Below are 10703 nucleotides of genomic sequence, written 5' to 3' on the forward strand. Positions count from 1 at the left end.
TGTTGGAAGCAAAGGAACATAATTGAAATAAGCATTGTTCTTTTATTTCTTACTACTACACTAGAACCTAGAACACTATTCAAGGATTAAAAATTGCCTTTTCTATTTAGAAATATCAGCACTTCCTCACACAATTATGAACAGTATTCTCAAAAATTAATATAGAAAAGTCAACTACTGTTATTAAATGACAGAAACCTCAATCATTAGAGCAAGCTGCTCCATACAAAAGATTTGTCTGTTGTTAGAAAGTTCTGTGGAGCTTAACTAGCCTTCAGACAGATCCAGAGACCTCTGCTGTTAGAGAAACAATTGAATGACTAGCAGTTTTAATATGGTCTCCTTTTAATAGCTGACTATTAAAGCAGCTAACTGTAGATGTCTCATAGCAGAAGTCAGTTTTTAAACCATATTTTACCATATCTCTTCTTTGCTATTTTTATCTCTATAGTTTGGACAAAAATAGATAGAAATATTTTTTAAAAACTCTCTCAACCTTGCTTCCTTTAGGTCCTGGTTCACCTTTTTCCCCTTTGCCTCCATCACCACCCTGAAATAAAGCAGGAGAATGTTATTACAATGGTAAGAATAAAATTTCCATTTCCTTGGAGGCTACAGACTTGGTGCTGGCAAAATTATTTTGGAATAATCTAAGGAAAATTAAGGGATAAATTGACACAGAATCAGGTATGGCACACATGACACAACTTCCATACATTTAGAAGCATAGAATATCCCAAATTGGAAGGAATCCATACAGATCATCTAGTCCAACTCCTGGCTCCACAGAGGACCATTAAAAAACAAAAACAACAACAAAAAAAACACTATGCCTGAGAGCACTGTCCAAATGCTTTTGAACTCTGGTTCTTGGGACCATGCCCACGATCCTCTGGTGCAGACCCTTTCTCTGACCCCCAGCTGCCCCTGACACAGCTCCATGCTGTTCTCTCAGGCCCTGCTGCTGTCACAGAGAGCAGAGCTCAGCACTGCACTTCCACTCCCTGTGAGGAGCTGCAGCTGCCATGAGGGCTCCCTTCAGCTCCTCTGCTCTGGGCTCAGCAAAAACCAAGTGAACACAGTCACTTCTCATATGTCTTCCTCTCTAAATCCTCCACCATCTTTGTACCCCTCCTTTGGACATTCTCTAATGGTTTCATGTCCTTTTTGTACTTTGGTGCTCCAAACTTCACACAGTACTTGAGGTAAGGCCACAGTGCAGCGGAGAGCAGGATGATCACTTTCCTTACCCGGCGGCAGTGCTGGACCTGATGCCCCCAGGGTATGGTTGGCCCTTTTGGCTGCCAGGGCACAGTGCTGGCTGACATACAACTTACTGTTAAACAAGACTCCCAGATCCCTTTCTCTGGGGCTGTTGTCCAGTGTCTCATCCCCTGTATACATAGCAAGGGCTGCCCCATCCCAGGTGCAGAATTTGGCACTTGCTCTTGTTAGTCTTTGGGTGGTTGGTGATTGCCCAGCTCTTTAATTAGCCTGGATCTCTCTGCAAGGCCTCCCCTCCCTCGACAGAGTCTACAGCTCCTCCTAAGTTAGTATCATTGTCAAACTTGTTCAGAACAACTTCTAGTCCTACATCCAAGTCATTTATGAAAACATTAAAGAGAAGTAGCCCTAAAATGAAGTCCTAAAGTGTTTGATCAGTTGCTCAGCATCTAGGGAGAAAGGCAAAAACCTTCATATGTACCTTGTTTGTCTCTGGGAGAGCTATTAAAGATACAAAAATGTTCAGAGGTCACACACTCCGTTCTTTGCCTGGGCCAAGAAGCTGTTATGTTCTGAAGTGTTACAAGAGAGTGGTAGAAGAAGAGTTTTAGAACTTTCTTCACATAGGCCATCATTTTCTGGTAGAAATAAATCTTTGTCTAACAGATCTTTGCTTCCATATTGCAGGTTTCAAAGATATCTTTTTGATTTGAGTTTCAAAATAATGCACCTTTTTAACCATGGTGTTTACCTAGAGTTTACCTAGTAATATAAAGATATGTCCACGATAGCATGCGATTACAGAATTTTTTTTGTTTGAGCTCTTAAAATGGCAGCAGCCTTTCCAGAGATATCAGTGACATACTATGATACCCTGCTTCTGTTTTATCATGGATGCACAGAAAATACCTTGATTTATAAACACATTAACCAATTATAATACAGTGCAACACTAATCACAATGATTAAAATGCAAATTCTCAAGGTTTTTCATGTGAATGCATACTTACAGGATCACCTTTGTCTCCTTTTATTCCCATTTCACAGACACAGTTCTTCAGCATACACTAAAGGGTTAATAGAAACATTAAGTAGAACATTTTCAAATGTGTTATTTCAGATTTCTTAAGTAAAAACTCTGCTTTTGCCTGCTGACATGAGAAAACATAAAATACACGATTTAAATATTTCTTTTAGAATCAACATTACATTTCAGTATAGCCCAACCAAAATCAGTTGTTTGAATTCCAAACTTCATGTATAACACAAATCAGTTACTGATGTAATTACAAATATTTAAAGCTGCATATACATATAGTAAAGTACCGTGAAACTATGTGATTTTTGGGCAATTCTGACATTGGTGTTGATTTTAGTGAGACAACTAATGAACTTTCACGTATAGTAGTGTTTCTATTCTACTTCAGAAGGAGGAGTCTTTTATGCTACTAATACTACCAAATGGAAGTTGAAGACTTATCAGGAACAGGGTGGGAGGAGAAACTATATTCAGGAAAGGAAGGGTGATTCATTCTGCAACATTGTTGCTTTACAAGAGAAACAGATATCAGGAGGAAAAGATACCATCTAATACTAATAAGAGTAACCAAGAGTAAGAGGAGTAAAACTCAAAAAAACCTACTTTCTTCCGAAGTAAGGCTTCCTGTAGAAAGAAAGAAAACAACCAAAATGTATTATTTCTGCATAGAATTCATTTAACAGTGTACTAATTTAACTATTTTCCCTCTCTGGTTTACAGAATTCCCAAGGTAAATGAAAAAGAATATAAACACCTTCATCTGTCATCATTGGTAAGAACACTAGTCTATGAAACTAGTCACATTGAAATGATTCTTCAGTATGAGAAGCAGCTAGACAGGTAAAGAGACAATATTAAAAATCAAAGCTAAGAAGCGGAACACGAAAGATTGAGGAGAGGCCTTACTGTGGAAGCTTTTGCTAAAATAATACATAGAGGAAGGTCTCAATGTTTTATCAGTGTTATGCACGATAGCACCAGTAAACTGTTCAAGTTTTACCATATGCTCAGAGACACACTCCTTGTGCTGGGGAATACCCTGTCCCTTCATTGCTGTGCTATCATTGTTCAAGCACACAAATCCTTAGAAAGTGGCTGGAAAGAGGAAGCCAACTTGATCCTGACTCTTGGTTTAACACAGAGACACAAATTACAAAAATACTACTTCCAACAGCACCATTCCCTGAGATCTCTTCCATGAATTTTTGTTTTGTAAATATGTAAATTCATAGGGGCAAAAATATATACTTGTAACAGGAGAAATATTTTAGAAGTGTCTTTTGTACTTCACTGCAAATCTCTGCACCGCCTTCAGGACTAACCTGACAAACTTAAGGGAAATTTGCCGTGCATAGATGTGGGACCATATTACATCAGCATTACTTACCAATTCCAGTGCTACATCAACTATCAGGTTCTCGTCATCCAGGCATAAGACATGCTTAAAGGATGAATCGCCAGATATCAAGCGCAACTTTTCTTCCTTAACATTTTTCTTGGAAAGGCCAATGGTAAAAAAGTGTATTCCAAGACTCCTTGCTGCAGTGGCTATACCCTCGACACTAGGGCTGTTTGGATGATCCACACCATCAGTCATCAGAAAAGCCACTTTTATACTTCCCTCACGACCTTCAGTTTTGAACAGCTGAGTGGCATTGGAAATTGCATAATAGGAGTAGGTTCCTTGGCCAATGTAGACCAGAGCCCTGATTTTCTCTTTAAAATTCTGCACATTTTTCCATGCTATAAAAGGATGATCAACACTGACTGTGCTGCTGAACTGCATGCCTGCTAGTTTGACGTCGTACTTCTGAGATTTAACTGGCTTCATCTGGAAAATGTTGTCAGTTAAGCTTAAAACAAAATTCTTCTGTAAACCAAACAACTGATTTTTGGCACTTTCTGAACTGTCCACGATAAAGACTATATCAATGAGACACAAATCACCTGCAGTGGAACAAAGAAGTTAAATGTATGAATGATGGGCACATCTGCATTACAGACTATTGTCTCTGCAACAATCCCAATCTTCAAACCATCTCTCCCAAAATTCCTGTCTTTTCAGTATTGTTCTGAAGAGAATTTCATTGTAAATGCCAATAAATTCTATTAAAGTCAAGTAATTAAATATAATTTACTTTAATTTATATCAGAATTATTAAGACAATCTACAGACAAACACTTTCAAATTAAGTTCTTAATGGGATTGGTTCAGAGTTTTAATTGGTTTTGCACACAAAGTACAAATTTTCCACATGCAATTTCAAAATGAAAAATACCTTATCATTTAAAAGAGAAACATGTGTCAATTGAAATAATAGGGCAAATTGTAATGCTTAGCCAAGAAAATGCAGGATACAACTCAGTATTTTTGGTTATCAATAATCAAAATAAATTACATTTATAAATGCATTCATATTTATTCTTAAACATGAGGACATATGCAGTATGGTCAACTCAGATATTTAAGAAAATAGTTTTACCGTCATCACTTTGCACAACAGAATGAGACCTTTTTCCTTTCTTTTTATTTTGTCCATCTGCTATCTGGTTTGTTGCCACAGCCAGAAGTAGAAAGCAAAAGAAAGAATGTTTTTTCCTCATAATGACATTTATCCCAAATTAGATGACTTTTGCTTCCTATTAAAAGAGAAAAATAATCTGTGAACACTTCATGAATAAATACAAATAAATAAACACACATATTTACAGACAGAATACATGTTTGTGGGAAGCACAATTCTGCAGGCAACTTATTAAAAAGTTATAATAATAATCATGTAGGTGGTTGAAGTGTAGCACCCACTGCAATCCCAACTGGAGCTCCCATTTATATTAGAATGTGTTCTATTAGAGAAGAAAAAATGGGTGGAACACAGTGCCCACTTTTCAGCTTTAAAAACATCAGTGCTATCGTTAACTTTCAGTTGAACATACAACAAAGTAAGGTAAATTGCCATTAATTAACATTGCTCTCAAAATATTTTGCTATTAATATATTTGTATTAAAATAGCAGAGATGTTACAGGAAATAAAAATACAAATAATTTCTAGAATTTTTTAATTGTTAGGAATAAATAGATCTAAGTGCTTTAGGATACAAATATATTACCCACAGCTGGAGAATTAGCATGAACAACTTCTTATAAAAAAACAATGGCTTAGCAGTGAAATTCAGTACATGAATGCATCATTAATGTGCATTATTATGACAGAATGCGTGCAATGTTGTCTGAAAAGACAGTAGTCTATTACGACAATTTACACAAACAAAGTGAATATTGCAATATTTAAGTTAGTGACTTAACATATTTCTAGAGAAAACTGTACTCCACTAAAAATTATTTTTTAAAAGCCTTTAATTCACAGTAATTTGAAATACCGCTAATAATGGTAACCAATAATATCTCAAATTTAACTATCCTTCCTCAACACTACCTCCAACTCCATCAAGCAGTTACATCTATAGAATCTATCAATTCTCTAAAGGTACAAAAGTCTCTTACCTTCAAAGGTATTCAAAAGGCAAATTGGGGATTGAATGAGCTGTCAGCATAGAAAACATGTCCTGTAGGTTTACGCAGTATGGAAAAACAAAGAGAACTGCAAATAAGTAGTCTATCCACTTGCAAATGACTCTATCTTGCCTCAAGATCTTTTATGGTCCATTATTCCTGGTCAGTTGGCCAAAATTTAAACGAAAACAGTCAGGCATTTTGCCAGTGCTGAGAGGGAGACCAAGCCACTCTGTTAAAGGGACAGAGTCAGCCCAGGAGCACAAGTACTTTGCCTTTTTACACAGCTGAACTTCCACACTAAAATACTTGCTGCTAAACAATTTACATCTTTACCTATTGACCTTGTCAGCCACACCTCTTCAGCTTCTCCAAGCAGCAGTGGCTCACAAGAGATGTGACATTAGCATAGCATCCCTTACAGCCTGAGCTCAGGCTTGAAGAGGAGAACCTGGGTGCATTGCAATCAAGAGAAGTACCGGGAGGACTGAAGTTACCATTGAGCGTCTGGGAGTAAAGAGGATGTACAACCCAAAGAAAACTAGCATCTGTTTCATTGTTTCAGAAACAACTTGCAAGGCACACATAAATCTGGATACAATATTATAGTCTTCTTGAAAGAAAATAGTTGTGATCGGGGAGGGAAAGAAATAATAAATTCCCGAGAATTCAAAAGTTCAGATTACCTTCAAATTCTGCAATACAAATGTATTTAAATGCCTAAAAGGCCAAAATAGGAGGTATTACTTACAGAGCTGCCCTTGTACATTTTGAATTGGTAAATGAATATACAGATGACAAGTTCTAAATCCCTTTGGGCATAACATTCACACAAAACAGCTTTAACCTCTTTGAAAGCACAGGCACTTAATCCCTAGTGTGCCATAGCAGCTCACTGTATCCACTGCAGCCACTGACCTTTCACACTCCACCTCTCAGAGCTCCCTCAGCACGGCAGATAACCCCTCCAGATTGAAATAGGGGATAATAAGACTTTGGTCAGTGAACCTTACATTATCGTTCATGATCTGAGAGAATGTGGATACTGTCTGATATCTGAGTTACAGCAACTCAAATGGCACAGTAAAGAAACAGAAATAGGTGACAAAGATGAGAGAGCTTCTGGATGAAGGGAGACAAGAAGGTGACAATTCTTTCACTTGGATAGCCACAACTGAATGTGAATAAGATACAGGTCTATAAAACCAAGAAAGAAGGTGACTACTGTATAGTACAAGAATATAATATGTCAAGAGATGTTCTGGTGCTCAATCAATGATATCAACCAGATTTTAATGCCCTAAATTTTCTTTTTTTTTTTTCCCCAGTATGTCCTTCACACAGTAAGAATGACAACATTCCCTTGCATACATTGTAGATTTTTTATCCTGTTAGGAAACAGAGCTAACTGATGCAATTTGAAGTACACATTTTAAACAGTTTTTACAAAACAGCTTTCCTAATGCCTAAGGTACATTAATTCAGTGACATTCTTATTCATGTTTCAAGTAGCATATAGTCTTCAAAAATAAGACTGCAATATACCAAGCAAATGATCATTTAGCTGCTGAGTTAAATTAAATGTGTGTAACATATAAAAGAAAGAGATAATATTTATGCTGTCTAAATTCTGCCCTCTGGTGCACCTACATGATTGTGCACTGCGATAAGTTTGGGCATCTTATTCAGCCTTTAATCAGATTATAACTAGCAAACAAAACTACTGTAAAACATAAGGGCCATATGTATAAAATAACATAAGCCTATAGTATAAGAGTATAACACACATCCCTTTGTAATAGAAAGTGAAAGCTAAAGACTAAGATAGTAAAAGACTGAGACGCAGGGTTCACGAGAGAAAATATCTCTTGGAATAACTGATTGCACTCCTTCATCCCTGTCTGACCCCGATAAACTAAATACTCTTTTCAGATATTCTTCTTATAGATACCCAGACAGGGAGCCTCAGGACTTGATGTTCTGTGTGTACAAAGTCAATGGTTGCTCAAAGCGACCAATGAATGTATCAGCAAATTAATACAACCTACCGAAGGACTTCCTTCAGAGTCTGGAGTTTTCAGAGAATTCAAATGACAACCTAATTGAGACACTCTGGAATACGTGTGAAGAACTGTTCTTCAAATTACTGCATTAAAGAATCCTGTTCATTTATGTTCTCTGTGTAATGTTCCAATATCAACATTTGCAGCGACTCGACTTTCTACCACCTCTCCCTGCTCACATTCCCATGGCCACCAGGTAAAAGGCAACATGCGTTCTTACTAATTACACTGCATTCCAGTAGTGTGCTTACACTATCACGAAGTCTCAAGAAATGAGTAAGATGTCAGACATTTAAGCTACTCATTCCCTCATATCTAAAGAACTTCCTCTTAAAATCAAAATTAGATAATGCAACTATAGGTGGTTACTGAAAACAGATGGGAACAAGTCAGTATGTCTGATTTCAACAGTACCAAAGGAAGTGGACCACTGAAGAATGAATAAACAGTGAAATAAGCACAAAAATACTGCCAATGTTGCCTTTGATATATGATATACTACTCTAATTGAATTACTCTTATTTTTTCCATAAATTTTAGCCTGCTTTATTTATCAAAACCATTACTAAGTTCCTAAAGACGACCATTAATACATAAAAAGGTGCTGTGTTTTCATGCAGGATGTGATTTCTACTTCCAAAAATGAAACTTGGCTCTTTTTAAAGTACAACTCAGTAGCTAAGTCAACAGCTGGAATCATAATTTAGCTTGGAATGCCACCTTGTGCAAACACAAAAATCTATGAATCACATCAGCTTTAGTTTCAAAATTTAGGAAATTGAATTTGATGCTTTAGAAAACGAGTATGTTTATTAAAATCATAGTTTGAAAGATTCAGATAGAAACATACTGCAACCAGTTCCGTAGGCTCATGATTCCTGTGGTGGGGAGTTCTAGAGGACCATGAAGACCAGGAGAGCAAGGCTCTCCCTGAAGATATAAAAACAATTAAGAGAGTGCTACTGTGGGTGGGGGTTTTTGAGGTTAAAAGCATAATTTTAAAAAGAAATTCTTCACTCTTTTTATTTTGGAGAAGTATACTTTGGAAGGTACATGGCTTAAGGAGGAGAAAGAAGGTAAAATAAAATAGTTCATATGCAATTCTGTATATCCAAACAGTAATCCCTTGAATAATGTAATCCTATCATAAACAACTCCAACTGGAATGGGGAAAATGTCTTGGAAAGAGGAAAGTTAGAGAAACTAATTCCGATTCTCTTTCAGAGAAAGGAGTCTTATTGTTTACATATGAATTCAAAGTCTGACATACCTAATCTCTGTCAGACCAGTATTTTGGCCAAAATTCTCTTACCTTGGTCCATACTTGAAGTTTCCAGGCCTATGTATCAATTTTTGTGCCTGTACCTTCTCCCCTTCTTCAATCTTTCATGGTCTATCTCTAAACAGTCTTGGCCTCCTGTCAGCTGTTCTGGGGAGGTACCCACTGCCCCTGACAGGGCTGCTAAACTCAGCAGGGTGCACCTCTCCTATCCATGGTAGGACCCCTGAAAGGTGATGGCTCCTGGATGAGCACCCAGACTGTGAGAAATAACTCAAATGATTTTTTAGAGACCGGATCTCTTGTGAAAAAGTTTTGTGATTGCAATGGCAGACATCTAGCAAGCAGGAGCACACAACCAAAAAAAAAACATAATCACAGCCTTATATCCCCTATCGACTGCCACCAAGAATTCCTCCCACTTCCTTGTTGATTGAGTTCTCCAGGTTCACAATCTACCCAACGCTTTTTATTGTATTTACAACCTGATCCCATCAACCTTGGACCTCTCTCTCATTCTTGCCTCATAATTTATTACCCCCTGCTTATCATGTTTGTCCTATCCATTTCCCTAATCTTGACAGCTGAGCCTCACACTATCTGCTCATCTGTTTGTTAAGAGTACTGTAGCTGGTATATGAGGTTGGCAAAAAAACCCTCACAATTTTAACTTTCACAGCTCCAAGGGCACACTGCTGGCTCAGATCCCACTGCCATCCCTGTTATTTTCAGTAGGGCTCTGCTTTATCCTAACATCCCCAGATTGTACTGATAGTGCAGGTTGCCACAACACAGGTGTAAGACTTGCACTGAGATTTGATGAATCTCATGATGTTCACCCGGGCCTGCTGCTCAGCCTGTTTAGGTCTCTTTATGGCATCCCATCTGTCGGGTATGTCAGCCGTACCACACAGCGTGGTGTTAACAGGGAACAGTGAACAGCTTTTTCACATAACTTGAGTGGATATCTGAAGGACAGAATGCTTGTGTAAATGAAAGCTCAAGACCAAGAATGTGGAAGCCGAAGGAACTTGGTGTCAAGTAAAGACAAGAAAGCAGAAAGATAAGACATCAAAACAGATGCCTCAGCTCAGCACAACACAGTTTGGGTTACCTCCCATTAGAAGTTAGAAGTTGACAGTGAGGATGACTACTAGCCTTCATCCAATGACCACGAGATGGAGCCGAGCCTCTCCACATTTTAGGACGCATGCTCGGTGAGGTTGGACAGGATTTACTCACACGTTGCTGTTAACGAGATACTCAGAAAACACAGCTGGAAGAGCTCGCGCCAACAGCAGAGGCGCGCAGCGCACCCACCTGCACAAGAAGCGGGGCGCTGTGGAGCCGCTGCGTGACGTCACCACACCAATCACCAGAACACTCCCAACCCGGAAGTGAGAGCGCGCTCCCGACCACCGGAAGGAGCTGTACGGAATGGCGTTTATCGCGCGCCGGAAGTGCGGTTGTTGTCTCTTCCCCACCGCCCCGCAGCCGGAAGCGGAGCCCTGCCGTCGCTTGTCCCCGCGGCCGAAGGCTCTGGCTGGCCGCGGGTCTCGCCACGACGGTGTCGCAGCGTTCGC

General features: G+C 38.6%; 1 protein-coding gene across 2 annotated transcripts in view; it reads right to left on the bottom strand.

Annotated features, from left to right (window-relative positions):
• The window catches only part of COL28A1 (collagen type XXVIII alpha 1 chain), a 61572-nt gene extending 51113 nt beyond the window's left edge, over positions 1 to 10459 (bottom strand). Inside the window, exons 1-6 of one of the 2 annotated variants that reach the window (XM_019616347.1) lie at positions 10441 to 10459; positions 4747 to 4903; positions 3651 to 4210; positions 2867 to 2887; positions 2235 to 2291; positions 497 to 550 (exon numbers count right to left, since the gene is read on the bottom strand). In XM_019616347.1, coding sequence (XP_019471892.1) covers positions 497 to 550; positions 2235 to 2291; positions 2867 to 2887; positions 3651 to 4210; positions 4747 to 4867 — 813 coding nt within the window. In that variant the 5' untranslated portion in view covers positions 4868 to 4903; positions 10441 to 10459. Of the gene's footprint in view, positions 1 to 496; positions 551 to 2234; positions 2292 to 2866; positions 2888 to 3650; positions 4211 to 4746; positions 4904 to 5769; positions 5990 to 10440 lie in introns of those variants that run through there. The other variant, XM_010712543.3, reaches the window with a different exon arrangement.
• Between the last annotated feature and the right edge of the window lie 244 nt (positions 10460 to 10703).

Source organism: Meleagris gallopavo, chromosome 6, assembly GCF_000146605.3.
Source record: "Meleagris gallopavo isolate NT-WF06-2002-E0010 breed Aviagen turkey brand Nicholas breeding stock chromosome 6, Turkey_5.1, whole genome shotgun sequence".
NCBI classification, from domain to species: Eukaryota; Metazoa; Chordata; class Aves; order Galliformes; family Phasianidae; genus Meleagris; species Meleagris gallopavo.